This window comes from Anolis carolinensis, chromosome 6 (assembly GCF_035594765.1).
Source record: "Anolis carolinensis isolate JA03-04 chromosome 6, rAnoCar3.1.pri, whole genome shotgun sequence".
NCBI classification, from domain to species: domain Eukaryota; kingdom Metazoa; phylum Chordata; class Lepidosauria; order Squamata; family Dactyloidae; genus Anolis; species Anolis carolinensis.
The window spans coordinates 17028108-17047763 of NC_085846.1; the positions used below are offsets into that span (position 1 = coordinate 17028108).

At 41.6% G+C, this 19656-nt stretch overlaps 1 protein-coding gene across 4 annotated transcripts in view; it reads right to left on the minus strand.

Moving 5' to 3' along the window:
- plekha4 (pleckstrin homology domain containing A4) overlaps nt 1–18627 on the minus strand; it is a 44140-nt gene extending 25513 nt beyond the window's left edge. For 2 of the 4 annotated variants that reach the window (XM_062984119.1, XM_008118911.3), the window contains exon 1: nt 14361–14443. In XM_062984119.1, the coding sequence (XP_062840189.1) occupies nt 14361–14381 (21 nt within the window). In that variant the 5' untranslated portion in view covers nt 14382–14443. Of the gene's footprint in view, nt 1–14360; nt 14446–18035 lie in introns of those variants that run through there. The other 2 variants (XM_062984118.1, XM_062984121.1) reach the window with 2 other exon arrangements.
- Nucleotides 18628–19656: the final 1029 nt, after the last annotated feature.

Below are 19656 nucleotides of genomic sequence, written 5' to 3' on the forward strand. Positions count from 1 at the left end.
GAAAGTGTAGTTTGACAAGATCTTGAGCCTTCCCTGTCAAAGAGTGCTGGTGTCTCACCAAACTACAGCTCCCACGATTCCACGGCATTCAGTCATGGCAGTGAAAGTGGTGCCAAACTACATTAATTGTACAATGTAGATGCACCTTGCAATTCCCATGCTTCTATTCTGGATGTTGTCATTTAAAATAAAGCTCTTTTGAAGATCAGATGCAACAGTACACATAGAAGTCTTCAGCTAACATGATAATAATAATAATAATTAATTAATTAATTATTATTATTATTATTATTATTATTATTTAATACCCACCCTCTCTCCCTGAATGATTGACAGAATGAATCTGCCAATCATTTTGCCAGCCTACAGGGGCCAAAAGAAGAAAGATGGTGAAAGCTTTGTGCCTCACACAGCACACCACTGTAATTTTACATAGGAGTGTATCTGCAGATTTAATGCAATTTGACTCCACTTTGATTGCCATGGCTCAATGCTATAGGATTATAGGGGTTGTAGTTTGGTGAGGTGCTGTACTTTTTGGCAGAGACAGTTAGATACCTTTTAAAACTATAACTCCCACAATTCCATAGCATTGAGCCATGGCAATTACAGTTGTGACAAGTGTAGATGCACCCAGAGAAGGGATAGCAAATGCCATCTTTTTCCCATTGGACATTCTGTATTCCACTTAGAATGGGCCACTGGGCATAAAGTTGGATTCTTAAAAATATCAGATTTTTTTTTAGAAAAACAGAAATAATATTTCTTATCTTCATGGGGTTGAAAACATTCGGAAAATGTGCCAATAAGACCAGTAAGTTTGTTGCAACAGGTGGAATTTTTTTTCCACTGCTCCAACCCAACTAACCAGGTTTTCAACACTCTTCCCACTCACAAGTGCCTCCCAGTGTTGCTACACTACTGTCTTTTGACCTATAGTAAATTCATAGAGAGCCTCCCAGTATTACAATCAAGCAGCATTGGGCAAGATAAGTAACTCAACATGTGTTTTATGGTTTTATTTCAATTCTGTTGGAAGCAGGTTTTGACTATTTTCTGGGCACAGAATTCCAATTTCCCAGAAGCAGCAGGAGATGCAAATGATATTTTAAAGATAGATGGAAATTTTGTTAGTGTTTTTCAGCACGCAGGGATAGTAGGTTTTGCATGATTTATTTCTATTTGCTTTGAGCTGAAAGGCAGACTAAAGTGGGGAAGCCATTCAACCCACTCCCCTGCTCAGCTCAACTAAGCCAGTGAATTCCCTTTAGTTATTTTTGGACCTAACCCACCTGCTTATGTCTGGCAAAAGCATCTCTTTCAAGAGTCTCAAACTGGTGAGATGTGAAATTCCACCCTTTCCCTTGGCAATGTGATTCAACCATCAATGGCCCTTTGTTCTCAAACACCCAAATCTCATTTCGTATTATGTGTGACTCTGAATACCCAGAGGTTGTTTTTGATTGTTCCTTTTAGGCTGGCATTTTAGAATCTCAGAGGTGGAAAGGGCTCGCTTCGGCAGCACATATACTAAAATTGGTACATAGCTGGAAACTGATTTATAGACATTACTGTCCATCAGCTGTGATTCCATACATAGTTCCTGGTATGAGGAATTTTAGATGAATGATAAGTGTGGCAAAAATATTGCGATGTATCCTTATCCACTAACACGGGCATGGGCAAACTTCAGACCTCCAGGTGTTTTGGACTTCAACTCCCACAATTCCTAACAGCCTGTTAGGAATTGTGGGAGTTGAAGTCCAAAACACCTGGAGGGCTGAAGTTTGCCCATGCCTGTACTAACACATGTTAGCAAACAGTAACCCTTCAGGTGTTGTTGAACTTCGTTGGACCATGTGATTTGGAGGATCTTTCCAAGCCAGGCTCAAAGCATGGTTTGGAGATAGATACATTGCGTAATCACCATCTGGCCCTTAAACTGGTTCCAGGATTTCCTACGTAACCATCTGCATAGCAAAACCACTTTCTTCAATACCAGTTTAAATGTATTAAAAGGTCAGTGTAGATGGGGCCATGGTTTATCCAATGCTGATTGCCATGCCTGAACCCAGACTGCCAATAAGCAACATTCCAGAGACTCAGCAATAGAGGATCATTGCCATTACCTATCACCAAGACTTTGCTTAAGTGACAATCGCTGGGGACATTTTATCCCACTTTTCTCCCATGGGTGGGATTCAAACAGCGAACAATGGTTTAAAAAACACACAAATACATAAAATACACATTCAACTAAATATCATAAAACACTTTAAAGCAAAAACCCATTTTGCCTACAAATATACAACAAATTAATAACTTACAACAAATACCATTCAAAAATTCCCTAACCTCAGGCCACTGAGGTCATTCGTAAAGGATCCTAAGAAATTCCATTTTTCATAATCCCGTGAAACAATTTCCAGATCCAATGCAGCATTCAGAGGTAAATATTACCAGCTGCTATCTGGCGGTGCCTATTATCATTCATCTGGGAAGACTTGGCTCCACAAAAAGGTCTTAATTTGTGATCAAAAGGCCAGCAAGCAGAGGGCCGATTGTACTTCTCTAGGAAGGGAGTTCCAAAGCCGCAGGGCCACCACCGAAAAGGCCCTCTCTCTCATTCCCACCAACCACGCTTGCGATGGTGGTGGGACCGAGAGAAGGGCCTCTCCTGACGATCTCAGGGTTCGAATGGACTGGTAGGAGGAGATGCGGTCCCTCAAATAGTCTGGACTCGAACCGTTTAGGGCTTTATAGGCTAAAGCCACCACCTTGAATTGCGCCCGGAAACAAACTGGAAGCCAGTGTAGTTACTTCAGAAGCAGAGTAGTTCTTTCTCTACATCTTGCCCCTGTATACAAATAATTTGTTCGATCATTGAGCTAAAAGTTTCCATTCAACTAAGGGTGCATCTATACTGCTGAATTAAGACAGTTTGACTCTACTTTAACTGCCATGGTTCAATGTTATGGAATTGTGAGAGTTGTAGTTTAATGAGGCATCAGCACTCTTTAGCAGACAAGGCTAAAAACCCTGTAAAAGTATAACTCCCATGATTCTATAGCATTGAGCCATGACAATTAAAGTGATGTCAAACTGAATTAATTCAACAGTGTAGATGCACCCTAAGATAAAAAAATCTAAATACCCTGAAGGTACCTGATCCTGTCTGATCTTGGAAGCTGAGCAAAGTCACACCTGTTTAGTATTTGGCTGGGGAACTGCCAAAGAATACCAAACGCTGTAGGCTATATATCAGAGGAAGGCAAACTGCCTCTTGAATATTCCTTGCCTGTGGTGTTATTGAACAATCCGCTTTTCTAATCCTTTGCATTATTTTTGGCCACATGGCAAAGGATGCTGTACTTCCACACCTCCCTTATCATGCATGCGAAGAAACATATCTTCTGTTAAGCGGAGGTGTGCTAATACTAATATATGCAAGTACCCACAATACAACCATAATTTTAAAAAGTTTGAAATGCAAAGAAAAGCAGAGCAAACAAATTGTCATGGATGTCATACGTCAGCATCAAAGCACCTATAAAGTATTATTATTTTTTAATTCATATAGAGAAGTCCAGGGATGCCATAAGGAAACATGTGACATCAAAGTGTGCACATATACCAGTACGAGATTTTTTTTCACCCAGCAGCATAATGACAAAGTAGAAGATCTAGTATAGCCCACTTTGGTTGATTCAAAAGAAGGTATAGCTGACTATAATTAGATTTCCTTTTTTCTGTATAGAGGTAGGCAAGGTCTTACTGACACTCAAGTTACATGAACAGAGGAAATTCAGAGGACAGCTGCAACAATGGAAAGCACGTTAGGCCTGAGGCTGTGAATTCTTTCAACCTGAAAAATAAATCACATTCTGTGCCATGGGGAGATCCATTCAGTGACCCGGATAATTTATGCAAGATACAGCAGGTGTGCAAATCTTGGGCCAGGGAGGTCAAATTCCTTAGGTGAATAAAGCCCCATTCATGAGCGGAAAATCTAACAGATTTACCGTGGCTTGGGTTTTGGTGGACTACTACAATTAACTTCGTCAATACACACAGAGACACACCAGGGACAGGGGTCAGGAGAAGGTAAACAATAGGATCAAATAGTCATGAAAAGCAAGAAGCACCATCTCAAACAGTTTTATGAATAGGTAGAAAGTATAGAATGCAACCAGAGTGATAATGGAAATAAACTGTAATTGGTGGCAATATAAATATCCTGTATTTCTAGGAAATGTAATATGGGGCAGTAAATCATTATCTCGAGATTACAGGAGGAGAAAAATACTTTCACAAAGGGTTCTGTTGCACATTGAAGAGAAGCTTTGGTGTAATCTCTGTTTTTATTTTTATGCCTCTGCCTACATGGCATCATGCAGCAAATCTGATTATTTGGTTTTGTTCTGTTGTCTCATCTTGTAATTGCAAATATCCTAATATGTTCATGATGGGCTAAAATTTAGGATCATTTAGGCTGACTATCCCAAATTTAGGTTGACTATCCCTTACCTGAAATGCTTGGAAACAGAAGTGTTTTGTGTTTTGAATATTGTTGTTATTGTAATTATTATGGAGCCGTGGTGGCACAATGAGTGAAACCTTGTGCCGGCTGGACTGCTGATCTAAAGGTTGGATTGCTGACCTGAAGGTTGCCGGATCGAATCTGCTAGTCATGGTGAGCTGTCGTCTGTTAGCTCTAGCTTGCGGGGACATGAGAGAAGCCTCCTAGCAGTATGGTAACACATCTGTGCATCTCCTGGGCAACGCCTCTGTAGACAGCCCATTTTCTCACACCAGAAGCGACTTGCAGTATGTTTTCAAGTAGCTTCTGACACAATAAAAAAATTATTATTATTCCTCCATTCTTCCTTCCTATCAGAAAAGGGGCATCTGCACTGCAGAATCAGCGCAATTTGATACCACTTTTACTGCCATGGCCCAATGCTATGGAATACTGGGGTTTGTAGTTTGGTGAGGTATTAGCACTCTTCAGTGGAGAAGGCTAAAGAGCTTGTAAAACTACAACTCTCGTGATTCCAAAGCATTGAGCCATGGCAGTCTAAGTGTTATAAAATTGCATTAATTCCATGATGTAGATGAACCCGAGGATGCTAAATGACAATGTACAAGTATAGATACTTTCCTGGGCATTAATTATTTAACAAAATTTGGTACCAGAGGCAGAAATACTCTAATAATAATAATAACTTTATTTTTATACCCTGCCCCATCTCCCCAGAGGGACTCAGAGCGGCTTACATGGGGCCATGCCCGACATAAAAATACAATAACAGCGATAAAACGATAAAAACAATTTTTCACATCGATAAGACATCAACGTCAGTAAAACAGTCATAAAAATCAATATACTGTATAAAATATTAAAAACGGGAGACTAAAACAGATCTGGGCCTAAGTGTAGAAAGACGTCACATGGGAGAGGTAGTTTCATGGCTAAAATAATCAATACAGTGCAAGTAATTATCTAACATGCCCACCCAGGAGCTGGAATAGTCTTGACTAGCCAACCCTACTTGCAGATCAATGGGATTCAAAATGCATCCCAGGAGAACACAAATCCATCAGAGCAGGAAAGTTACTTTTTAGTCCCTAAATCTATAGGCTTGGACATGATAAATAAAACTAATCCAAGCACTGCCGTTCACAACAAAGAAGATTAAGAGGACAACGAGTGGCATATTCCGGATGTTGTCTATCAAATGTTGCCTACTGATGCAAAACTCCCTTCCCCTAGGCAGCATGGGCTGGGAACCCTCCCTTGTCCCATGATCCCAAGCCGACAAGGGCACCTCTATGAATCCCTGGCACACTTTGCCCCTTGCATTCCATTCCTTCCGCCCACCTCTCACCCTTCCAGTGACGCCAAAGGGATGAATGGGGGGCATTGATGCTGGCAAGCCCCCTCCCCTGCCTGACCCTCAAGAGCCTCAAGAACATTGTGCGATCTGTTTGTGAAGGTCGCTGTTCAACCTCCCACTCAAGGATCCTTGCATCACTGCCTCCGCCCAGAGCCCTAGAGAAAGATGCACACTTCAGTAGGGGACGGGGCCAGGAGGATGGAGGGCACAGCCTTAAACATTTCGCAAATGAAACAGGGACGCAAGTGGCCAAGCAACATTATAGTGTGTATGAAAAGGTAGAAGTTACCAAGGAGGGAGAACACCCAAGCTAAGGGAGGCTGTAGCAGTTTGCTTTGGCCTGAGCCAACTGTGAAGGGCAAGGATCTTTTCTCTCCTCCCTGCTGAATTTTGTACTTTGAACTCAGTTTGCAGCAAATGAAGTACACTGAGGACAAAGGAGTAAAGTAAGAGATATTTCCAAAGCAACTGAAAAAAGGGACAGCACAGAGTCAATTTGGATTTCCAAATCATAACAGTTGGAAAGTATATAAATGAGATGTAGGGGTAAAAAATTGACTTGAATGTAGAAAGTTGTCAATTTAGTTGGACCTTACAGATTTTTTTGACAATTGTTGACTCCACATTTGCAGTTTTGAATTTTATAGATTTGATTATTCACAGATTTGATAGAAATGTTCAGTGTGATTCTGTGATCACCTTCCACCACAGACTCATGTTGGAGGACCTAGAAATTCCTAAAGCGGTGTAATATGTGTGTGTGTGTATATATATATATCATTAGAGTTGTATATTACCAGTGTACTAGGTAAAGGTAAAAGTTTTCTCCTGACATAAAGTCTAGTTGTGTCCGACTCTGGTGGTTGGTGCTCATCTTCATTGCATGGTCTGCAGACACCTCCAAGGTGATGTGGCCGGCATGACTGCATGGAGCACCGTTACCTTCCCTCCAGAGCAGAAAACATCACCGGAGTGGGAAACATAGATCAATAGCGGTACCTATTGAGCTACTCACATTTGCATGTTTTCGAACTGCTAGGTTGGCAGAAGCTGGGGCTAACAGCGGGAGCTCACCCTGCTCCCTGAATTCGAACCGCTGACCTTTAAGTCAGCAAGTTCAGCAGCTCAGCAGTTTAATCCACTGTGCCATCAAGGGCTCCATACCAGTAGACTAGTAACACAATAAATTTTTTATAATATCTTAATTCTTATATCCCGCCACCATCTCTCTGAAGGGACTTGGGGCGGTTTACAGATGGCACAAGGTGCCTAAAAACAACATAAAAGTGAACACTATATAAAATACAATAAAACACATGAAACATATAAAACATCAATTAAGAGTCAATCAAGCTCAGTTTTATTAAACCAAGTAATGTTTTATTTATGATTTTTGCCTTCATGGAGGTCGTGTGCCACTAACCTCAGCAAATGTGGAAGGCTGACTGCACAACTTTTCCTACTCTTTAGACCTTACAATCAAAGGCATACAAAAAGAAAAGCAGTCCTCTCCCATCAGTCACAGTAAAAAAAAGCAACCATTAACACCAGCTAGTAGTTAGGCTTTGTGGTGGGAGGAGGAAGAGGTTAACAGGGCAGGTTTTGACACTGATGTTCAATTATGTCATTACGCCTCCATCTCTGGCAGGATGAGCTTCCCCATCACACTGCTACACACACACACACACACACACACACACACACACACAGACCCAGCAGGGCCCCAGCAGAAAAACTCTTAAATGCCCCCTCTCCATGCCTTTGCTATGGTACTTCACAGTTTGGTCAAAGGTCAGGGCGAGATGAAATGTTTGCATGGTCAAATTAGTTTTTGCAGCTGTCTGGCGGGTTTAACTCTTTCCCCATCAGCATCTGATCTGGGCCAAAAAGGATATATTTCTTTTCAAAAATATGATCTCACTTTAAAGGATCTTGAGAGGAAATAGATAGGGAAGGCAGAAGTGAATAAAAGACGTAGATGGAAGAAAACGTGGGACCTTATACAAAATTCTGAAATAGGGCAATGGCTCAGTAAAAGTTTAACCTACTCACATAGCACATTAAACATAAAATACCCTGGAAAAGAGGATTGGAAGCATTGAGTTATGAAACTATAGTTCCCAACACCCTGCAGCCAGCATGGCCATGAATCAAGGTGTCTGGGGGATTCTGGTAGCTATAACCCAAAGATAGACTTCCAAGCCTCTGCTTCTGGATATTTCCAGTTTAGAGAAAATGTAAAGCCAAGATAGGAGCATCCACTAATTCCACAGAATGTAAACCCTGAGCTGGGTGAACCATTGAGGAAAGAGTCCACAAGGTATGGGGATGTCTAAGGTTGCCAACCAACCGGAATAACAAACAAATCAACCAACCAGAGTGACTCACTCCTGTCTCTTTAACTGGGAATCAGGTCCAGAAATCAAAGCAGGCACGTTCTTTCCAACACAGACCAAAACATCACCACCTGCTCAGTGCAGCAAATCAGTGACAGTCAAGGCTCAACTGCAAAGCCTAATCCGGATGTAGACAATTCTTGCTGGAAAGCCAAAATGATTGTAAACTATGCTCTGGTGGTTCCGATCTGGTGGTGAGTTTGCTTTTAATCCAGATATTAAAAGAACAATGCAAAGTGCTTTCCTGCTGAATTCAGTTGGCCATCCATATCCATGGATTCTGCATCCACCAATTCAACTACTCGTGATTTCAAATTAACCCCCTCCCAAAAATTGCAAAGAGCAGATCTTAATTTTGCTATTTTACATGAAGGATACCATTTTACTACTCCATTGTATATCATGGGACTTGAGCATCCATGGATTTTGGTATCCATTGAAAGGCATGAAAACAAACCTCAAAAGATAGCAACGGTGTAGTGAAGTTTCAGCCACTTGGACAGCTCAGGTTAAACACCAGAGAAGATTCACCATCCCACTGATATCAGGGCCGCTGTTTGATGGCAGGGATGGGGAAAACAACATATATCAGGCATGGGCAAACATACGTTTTGGACTTCAGCTCCCACAATTCCTAAACAGCCTCAGGCCCCTTCCTTTCCCCCCTCAGCCGCTTAAGCGGCTGAGGGGGGAAAGGAAAGGGCCTGAGGCTGTTTAGGAATTGTGGGAGCTGAAGTCCAAAACACCTGGAGGTCCCAAGTTTGGCCATGCCTGACATATAGACTACCACTCCCATTAACTTTGACATGCTGGAGAAGGCTGGTGGGAGTTGGAGTCCAACAACACCGCTGCTTTAGGATCACTCATGTCAAATTGCTCATGGTGCAGCATCTCAAAATAATTTGACAACCTTAAAATTTGCCTTTCTGAGGCTAGGTTTTTTAAATGACACAAACTGTGTACTAAATGAATACCTGAAAACATGTTGAGTTTGACATAGGCTGGATCTATACTGTCATATAATGCAGGTTCAAAATCCTAGTTAACTGCACTGAACTAGATTATGGTATGCAACATGTGTTGTTCCTGAGTTATAAATGACATTTCCAAATTGGTTCTACCATAAAAACATGGAAAAAAATTTATTAAGCTGCAAAAACTTTGCAACACATTTTGCTATTGTTTTTCAATGAGTATCTCACAGAGTCTCGGCTAATTCAACATTGTTTCTGGAGTATTACAACTCCTTTCAAAGTAAGTACAGTAGAGTCTCACTTATCCAACACTCGCTTATCCAACATTCTGGATTATCCAACACATTTTTGTAGTCAATGTTTTCAATACATCGTGATATTTTGGTGCTAAATTCGTAAATACAGTAATTACTACATAGCATTACTGTGTATTGAACTACTTTTTCTGTCAAATTTGTTGTATAACATGATGTTTTGGTGCTTAATTTTTAAAATCATAACCTAATTTGATGTGTAATAGGCTTTTCCTTAATCCCTCCTTATTATCCAAGATATTCGCTTATCCAACGTTCTGCCGGCACATTTATATTTGAAAAGTGAGACTCTACTGTATGACACAATTAAACAGGAAATAACTTTCAAACCAGGTACAGGTTTTTTTTTCCAAATTTTGTTACATCTATATATATAAAAGGGTAATGAAATTTCAACCTAGGAAAAAACAACAAAACTACACATTCCAGAAACACTAAACTTGGCAGCACAACCCCTCATCCATGCCTCTACGTTCATACAACAGAAAGAAAAGAAAAATAAAGTCCTAATTAGAGAGAGAGGAATAATTGTTTTTATCCAATTGCTGCCAGTTAGAAGGCTAAGCTCCGCCCCACTTGGTCTCCTAGCAACCCACTCAGCCCAGGGGACAGGCAGAGTTAGGCCTCACTTAGGCCTCTTCCACACTGCCTATAAAATACAGATTATCTGATTTTAACTGGATTATATGGCAGTGTAGACTCAAGGCCCTTCCACATAGCTATATAACCCATTTATAATGGACTTAATGTCAGGGGAAAACCTTTACCCTTTACCTTAACTACCACCAATTCCTCAATACTTTATTTCCCATACCACCATACTATGCCACAGCAACGCGTGGCCGGGCACAGCTAGTTGTGTTATATGAGACTACACTGCCATATAATCCAGTTCAATGCAGTTAATCTGCACTGAAATTGCATTATATGGCAGTGTAGATTCAGTCATAGAGTCAAGAATGCAATAAATTGGGATGAAGGGGGAACAAGACAAGTCTATAGGATGTGAGATCATGTTGGAAAACCGCTATGCATGCAACCCATCTAGTCCTGAAGTCCCAAAACCAGATTGCTGCACCAAGTGCAGCAGAAAATAATGTGTCACCTATACTGAATTAAGATTCAACAGTTGTATCTTGTTCTGTGGTGAAGTGGCAAAATACATTGGGCCATCCGGCCACCTCTTGGCTACTATTCTGTACACAAACCTTCCCCAACATGGTGCTTTTCAATTGTAGCTCCCACTCACAGCAATAGTATAGCAAACACAAGAATGGTAGGGATTGCAGTTCAAATGTCTGGAAGGCACCCAATGGGGAAGGTTCCTATAACCTTGGTTGTAGGTTGTTTTGTGTGTGCGTGCATGCATGTGTGTGTCAAGGCAACTTGAGAAACTGCAAGTCGCTTCTGATGTGAGAGAATTGGTCCCCTGCAAGGACGTTGCTTGGGGAGGTCCGGATGTTTTGATGTTTTACCATCCTTGCGGGAGGCTTCTCTCATGTCCCTACATAGGGAGCTGGAGCTGACAGAGAGAGTTCATTCTCAAACTGGCAACCTTCAGGTCAGAAACCCAACCTTCAGGTCAGCAGTCCTGCTGGCACAAGTGTTTAACCCATTGCGTCACCGAAGGCTCCTCATAACCTTGATTATAAGTCCTATTGAACTGAATGAGGTTTACCCTTGAAGTCACAACATTTTACAATAAGAAGGCGTGTTCAGTAAGCCAGGCTTGCTTTTGAGGAGTGCAATGCACTCTTAATTAATTAATGTATAGAAAAGTGGAGCTTTGCCACAGAGTTTTGCTTCCTTCCAGCAGATCTTCTCTTGCAAAGTTTATCTGGCTTATCTGGCAACATTGTTTAAGAAATCACAGCAAAGGCATTAAACCTCCTTGTGAGATAACAGTCCTCTTCAATGAAAACAGTCCTTACCAAAACGGGGGGGGGGGGGGGAAGAGAGAGAGAAACACATGGAAAAGATCATATTGGAACAGGTCATGCAAATGGATTTTTAAGCAAAGTTCTGCTAGATTCCTGCTGGCTTCGACTCATCTCTCAAGAATCCACCCCGCACCCCTGATGATCCATTCTATAATGTTTTCCACATGGATTCCTGCATAGGTATGGTGCCAAAAACATTCTCATCAAAGTAAAGAACATTATTAAGCCCTGAATCCAATTACTAGTCCAAATAGAGTAAGACCTCTGAGTGCTTTTGTTAGGATTGCTTGCTTATTTTTTAAAACATTCTATGAATAGTTTTTTTTTTACACAAATATAGGATTTAATTTACTGTAGATTATTCTTGCAGCAAATAGATTTATATGACATCTAGGGACGTATCTCCACTGTAGGATTAATGCAGTTTGATACCACTTTAATTGCCATGGCTCAATGCTATGGAAACCTGGGAACTGTAATTTAATGAGGCAAAGAAGACGAAAGACATTGTAAAACTACAACTCCAATGATTCTATAACATAGAGCCATGACACTTTAATTCTACGATGTAGATGTAGCCTAGGACATGATAGATCAGGCATGGGCCAACTTGGGCCCTCCAGGTGTTTTGGACTTCAACTCCCACAATTCCTAACAGCCTAGCGGCTGTTAGGAATTGTGGGAGTTGAAGTCCAAAACACCTGGAGGGCCCAAGTTAGCCCGTGCCTGTGATAGATGAACAGGACACTACCTAAAAATTCAAACATGAATCTGACAGGTTTGTATGGCAGCACTGCATGAAAATTCCCTAGTTTCTTTTCCAATCATCCGGCACAAGGCAGAATTAACAAGCCAGTGATATTTCAAGTTATTTCAAGAAGGATGTCCAAACAATGCTTCCCTATTCCATGCTGCTACCCACCATTCAGGGTCCGTCTCACCGCATTGTTGACCACAGCTTGCAGGAGAAATACATTTTGAGCTACAAATCACCCAACCAGCATGGCTACTGGTTTATGCTGGGAATTGCAGTCTTTAGAAAGCAACCTTACTGAACTTTGATGCTTAATCTGAACATCTCCGCAGCCTGCACTGCATCAATCTTTTTTAGACTGACTACTGTCGTCAGATCCAGGATTAATTAGGAAATGGATGCAGTCAACCCTAGTATCCACAGGTTCTTCCAGAGCCGTACCCAGGAGGGGTTTTGAAAATTTCGGGGGGGTTCAACCCCTAGCACCCCCCCCCCTCTACAAACCTGTCAATATCTGCTTGAAATAGTGCCTGGAGGGACTCTTAATGTTGTGCGTCTCATAGACTTAGCATGGGGTTAACCAGTTAAAATTCATGAGTAAACCAGGTTTTTTTTATAACCTGAAAAATTTCGGCGGGGGGGGGGGGCGGGGTTTAAACCCTTAAACCCCCCTCCCCTCGCTACAGGCCTGGGTTCTTCATCTGAAGATCCAACCATCCACTTTTTGAAAATATTTTGCTTTTTTACAAAAATATTTTTTACAAAAATATATCTTGATTTTGACATTTCATTTTACTATATCATTGTATATAATAAGCTTGAGCATCCACAGATTTTGGTATCCTGGTATTCTGGAACCAAACCCTAGCGGATACTAAAGGCCCACTATACCCAGCAAACCAGCTACAGTAGAGTCTCACTTATCCAACATTCTGGATTATCCAACGCATTTTTGTAGTCAATATTTTCAATGCATCATGATATTTTGATGCTAAATTAGTAAATACAGTAATTACTACACAGCATTAATGTGTAATGAACTACTTTTTCTGTCAAATTTGTTGTATAACATGATGTTTTGGTGCTTAATTTGTAAAATCATAACCTATTTTGATGTTTAATAGGCTTTTTCTTAATCTCTCCTTATTATCCAGCATATTCCCTTATCCAACGTTCTGCCGGCCCGTTTATGTTGGATAAGTGAGACTCTACTGTACTAGTCAATTAATGGCAATAGTCAACTGGTTAAATTGCATAGCAAAAACATAGGAATCTAGCCATTCAGAACACAAGTACCATTCCAAGGAGACCTTAAAATGGATTAACAGTAGGACTTCCATATTAACTATGGTTACTAGTGCAGGACCCCCATGAATGTGGAGAAAGTGCAAATTAAAAAAAAAAACTATTTTTTTAAACCTGAGAGAACACCACTACAGGCAGTCCCTGAGTTACAAAAATCCAACTTACAAGCAACTCATAGTTAAGAACAGGGGTGAGATAACAGGAAGTGAGAAAAATCTACCCCTCAGAAGGGAAATTCACTCCCGAGAGACTTATCAAGGGAAAAGGGGGTTTCCACAGAAGCTTTATCACCAATCCTTCTTTCCACAACAAGCCAAGAAATCTCTAGGTCCTCCAATACGATTCTATGGTCAACTTCAGCTGGATGATATACAAAGGTTCTCTATCCAGGAATCTAAAGGTCCTCCAGCATGACTCTATGGGCAATGTCTAGTAGAAATTGACTGTCATATGGCAATTCCTACAACAAACATTTTAATAAAATTTCTGAATATTCAAATCTGCAAAAGTCAAACCTGGAAATGTGAAAGACCGACTGTACAAGTAGCTTGTCCAATGGAACGAGCGCAGAGAAGTCAGTATTTTGGAATACAATCCCCAGCATCCCCCACACAAGCATGTCATCCATAAAGAGGAACCTTTTCAAGCTTTGTGATGCTAACATAAGCTACACTGCCATTTAGTGAGGTTTCAAACTGCATTATATGGCAGTGTAGATGGGGCCATATTCTCAAGCGCCCCCAAATCCCAGCCCATTCCTCCCTCAAAGCCCTGCCTTACTTGAAGGGTAGTTTGCTCCATTGGGCTGCAGACAGGACTAAAGAGACCACTGCTATGACCCTGTTATCTCAGGGCAGGGTGGGGTGCAGTTGGGGAGTTTGGGGGGGGGGGGGGTGAAATAGCTGTCCATACTTTCTCAGCCATTGGATCCCTTTATTTATTCATCCGCTGGCATTTGAACGCAGCAGCTGAAACAAAAGGAGCCGGGGCAGCTGGCTGTGGGGGCGAGCAAAAGGCTGCAGCATAGTTTGCATCAGTCACAGGGGTTGGAGTGTCCGCATAACCCAGGGTCCCACCCAGCCAAGCACTTTAACCCCTTCAGCATCAGTGGTCAAGAAAAGAAGATATTGCAAGAGAGAAGCCCACAGCCACAGCTAAGCAGTCCAGCTTTTGCCTCCTTTTCCAAGACTTAATCCTGTGCCACAGGTTGAGCATCTGCTATCTGCATTGAGTCTCATTTGGCAGAGAAAAAGTGGGGTATAAATACTCCTGCTACTATTCCTACTACTGCTGCTGCTATTAATAAGAATGATGATAAAAAATATCTGGATAACAAAATGCTCCAAAATTGTCCACGTGTATAACTGAAATAGTGACTCGTTAGCTTTCGGATGGGTCAATGTACACCAGTGCTTCCCAACCTTTGGGCCTCCAGGTGTTTTGGACTTCAACTCCCAGAAATCCCAGCCAGTTTACCAGCTGTCAGGAAGTGTGGGAGCTGAAGTCCAAAACACATAGAGGCCCAAAAGTTTGGAATCACTGAGGTAGACACACTTTGTTTCATGCACAAAATATTGTGTATAAAATTACACTATTTATTTATTTATATATATATTTACAGTATTTATATTCCGCCCTTCTCACCCCGAAGGGGACTCAGGGCGGATCACATTATAACACACATAGGGCAAACATTCAATGCCCATAAACACATCAAACAGAGACTGAGAGACACACGCAGAGGCAAGTTAACCATCTTCTGAGGGGATGTTCGATTCTGGCCACAGGGGGGAGCAGCTGCTTCATCATCCATACTGACGGCACTTCCTCATTCCAGGTCGTAAATTAGTTAATCTTGCCTCCCCACTTTATAAGTGGTACCTTATCTCCTACTTGATAGATGCAACTATCTTTCGGGTTGCTAGGTCAGCAACGAGCAGGGGCTATTTTTTATTTTTAATTGACGGGTGCTCACCCCGCCACGGGCTAGCCTCGAACTCATGACCTCATGGTCAGAGTGATTTAAGGCAGCTGCTCAACAGCTGCGCCACAGCCCAGCCCCCCACTATGTAACAAAATTTGAAAATGTTTCTGTTCCTGGTTTGAAAGTGTTATTTCCTGGTTAACTGTGCCATACTTACTTTACTATACCCCAAAAACTTCGTTTTTGTGGATGCCACAAACAATGTTGAATTGGTTGAGGCTCTATGAGATAGTCATTGAATAACTATAGCAAAATGTGCTGCAGAATGTCCCACAAAAAGATTTATGCCATGTTTTATGCCATTGTGTATAAAAGGGCTTGGGTATCCATGGATTCTGGTATCATCAGGGAATCCTAGAACCAAACTTAAGTGGGTATCAAGGGCCCACTGTATACTACATGGATAATACTGGTCCCAAAGGAAGCTGGGAATATGCCACACAAGCTGAAGAAAGTATAGGTAAAGGTTGTCCCCTGACATTAAGTCTAATCGTGTCCGACTCTGGGGTTGGTGCTCATCTCCATTTCTAAGCCAAAGAGCCTTGGACACCTCCAAGGTCATGTGGCCGGCATAACTGCATGAAGCACCGTTACCTTTCCGTCAGAGCGGTACCTATTGATCTACTCACGTTTGCATGTTTTTGAACTGCTCAGTTGGCAGAAGCTGGGGCTAACAGCGGAAGCTCAGCCCGCTCCCTGAATTCAAACCGCCACCCTTTCAGCCAGCAAGTTTAGCAGCTCAGCGGTTTAACTCATTGCACCACCGGTGTTGGTGCTCATCTCCATTTCTAAGCCAAAGAGCCGGCATTGTCTATAGACACCTCCAAGGTCATGTGGCTCACATGACTACATGAAGCGCAGTAGTGGTACCTATTGATCTACTCACATTTGCATATTTTCGAACTGCTAGGTTGGCAGAAGCTAGAGCTGACAGCGAGAGCTTACTCTGCTCCCCAGATTCGAACTGCCGACCTTTTGGTCAACAAATTCAGCAGCTCAGCGGTTTAATCCACTGCGCCACCGGGGGCTCCAAAGAAAGTATAAATGCCCAATTATCCTGTTTTGGGGTCATTCACATGGAGAAGCTGATAAACTGCAAATATTGCTGCATCCACTGGTGTTCTTTTCTTTAAAAAATACCCTGTTTTTTAAATGCTTGTAATCTTCTTTTGATCCAGTATAAGAAGAAAATGTACATTACTTAAATAAAGAAACAAACAAACCAACAGATCAGTGAATTCACACTGGTAATGGTAGGTCAAGGTGGTTTATTTGTCAATTTCAAAGTTGCAGACTTCCATCACCACAATCCCTACTGTCATGTTTTTAAAGAGAAACCATAATACGAGTGATATCTAGATCCATATTTTTTAAAAGCTCCAAATACCAAGAACAGGTATCTTGCAAAGCTTACGGTACTTAATTGGGCATTCAAGACTATACCACCATTGGCTCAAAAATCCATTATTACTGGAAAAAAGCCATCACAATTTCCTATTGTTGGTAAACTCAAAGCAACTGGAGAAACCTAAGTGTAGAAGCATGTGAGTGTATGTCTATATGTGTATGTGTGTAAAACAAATAATGTGACTGCTCTGAGACCTAGTTCCTTTCAACTACTGTATTAGATTCCCACAGTGTACTGGTGGGGCATGAAGATCTTATGCCCAATATGGTCAGTCTTAGATGATGAAGGCCAAGGCCAAGATTAACGTTGCTTCTGGGCTACCAACCAAGAGAGGTGACTCAGAACCATGGGAGAGTATTTTCATCCTTCCTCAGTTAAATAATAATAATAATAATAATAATAATAATAATAATAATTTATTTATATACCACTCCATCTCCTTGAGAGGATGCAGGGTGGTTTCCAACATAAAAAAAAACATTCAGTTGTCAGAAAGACAATTAAATACCCTTCCTTTCCCACTTTATGAGGACTGCAGGTCCCAAAACAACTGTCCATGCAGAGCTGAAGGATTATGGGAGCAGTGGCCCTTTATGAAGAAGCACTTCCAACCCTTCACCTTCCATATGCATATCCTCTTAACAATTCACATATGAAAACTGGGACACCCCTGGCCAAGCAACATTTGACTGTGGTCAAGGTGGCATAAAGTATTCAAGAGGCAAAGTGGGAGATATTGCAGTAGTTTGCTTTTGCCTAAGCTCACTGGGAAGCAGAAGATTCCCCCTTCTTCTCTCTCCACTAAGTTAATGGACTGCAAATTACTTTAACATTTTGACCTCAGTTTGCAGCAATTAAAATAAGTTGAAGACAAAGGGGAGAAGTGGAAGAAGGAGAGGAAAACCTGGGATAGTTGGGAGAGTATAGTAAATACAAATCCAAAAAGGCGAGGTGAGATGAAACGACAGATCTGAATAGCAAAACTCAAGCAAAGACCATCAGATAGATTCCCGACAGGAAGGCAATGCTCAGGTGACAGACACAACAGATTTGGGGATCTTACCTGCGTTGGACTAGGTTGATTCAAGAGAGCAAGTGGAGGGCAACCCCTTACCAGCTGATTTGTGCCAGGAAAATTTCAGTCTCTCCTGGATTCCGACCTGTCTTGTTTACAGTGTCTGAGTTTTGGCCCTCAACATAACTTGGTATCAAAGTACTGCACTTTCTATTCTTTCTTCAATCACACAGATATATCTGACTTTCTTTTCCATCTTTTAGCTGTTTCCAACTCTTTCTGCCTCCTTAATCTCTCCTTCTCTCTACCCACTAGATCCCGTTCATCTCTCTATCTTTGGCACCAATCCCTGAATTTCCTTGCTCCTCTGTCTCTTGTACAACGTGGCTAGTTAGCAGCTCCCTAGCAGTGACATAGACATTCCTCCTCCTCAACCCTCTTTTCTTTGCATTGATCTTTCTAGTTTCCTCTTCTTCTCTTTCCCCTTCCCTCTGCAGAACTAAGAGGGCAGGAGTAAAGCAAAGAGATAGAGTTTCAGCCCTGAGACCCACCACCCCACCTTCCTGGGGGCTTGGCTAGAGAAGGAGGGGAGGATAGATAGAAGTTCAGAGGGAGAGAGAGAGAAGAGAAAGGGTGGTGGTGATTGTGTTGAGGGGAGATGAGAGTCAGAATTCCTGACCTTGCTGGAGGAGTGGCTGCATAACACTAGAACAACACGGATTTGGGAAGTTGACAAGGCAGAAAAGACATTCTTTTGACTGGTGTGATATTGATGTCTCCTTGTGCGGAAAAAAGGCACAACCTCTGGCACCGCCTGGTGGTTAAACCCAACAGAAATTTGGTTATCATTCCAGGGGAGAAACAACGTCATTTTTTTTCTTTTGTTAAAAAAGATACAACCATGTTTCTCGTTGGAATATTTTGCCATGAGAGGATGAGATAGGTAATAAAGCATTCATCTTCATTAGCACTATCAAAATATTGTCAAAGGCTTCACCAGTATCACTGGGTTAGAAGCATTCTCTCCTGACATTTCACCCACATCTATGGCAGGCATCCTCAGAGGTTATGAGGTCTGTTGGAAACTAGGCAAGTGAGGTTTATATATCTGTGGAATGTCCAGGGTGAGAGAAAGAACTCTTGTCTGTTTGAGGCAAAACTCACAGCAAACCAGTATCAAAGTGGCTCCCTGTTTCTATTAGATCATGCTTATTAAATGATTTCACTTTGAGGTTGCCTAATAACAAGTCAATTACAAAACATAAAGGCTCAAACTATTATAGAAAGAGTGCATAAGGAAACTTATTATTATTATTATTATTATTATTATTATTATTATTATTATTATTATTTTATTGTATGACACAGCAAACAAGATAGACATGCTGGATTTCATATCACAAAATCACAAGTCGAACACTTCCCAAGTGTCTAGGACTGTGTGATGTATTTTCGGATGATGCGTGCAGATCCCAGTAGGGTGGCCTTTTGCAGTTGGCAGATCGTAATTTTGTCATGCCTATTGTTTCCAAATGCCGGCGGAGATCTTTTGGGACAGCACCCAGTGTGCCCATCACCACCGGGACCACTTGCACTGGTTTCTTCCAGAGTCTTTGCTGTTCAATCTTGAGGTCCTGAGAGCGGCTGAGTTTTTCCTGTTGTTTTTCGT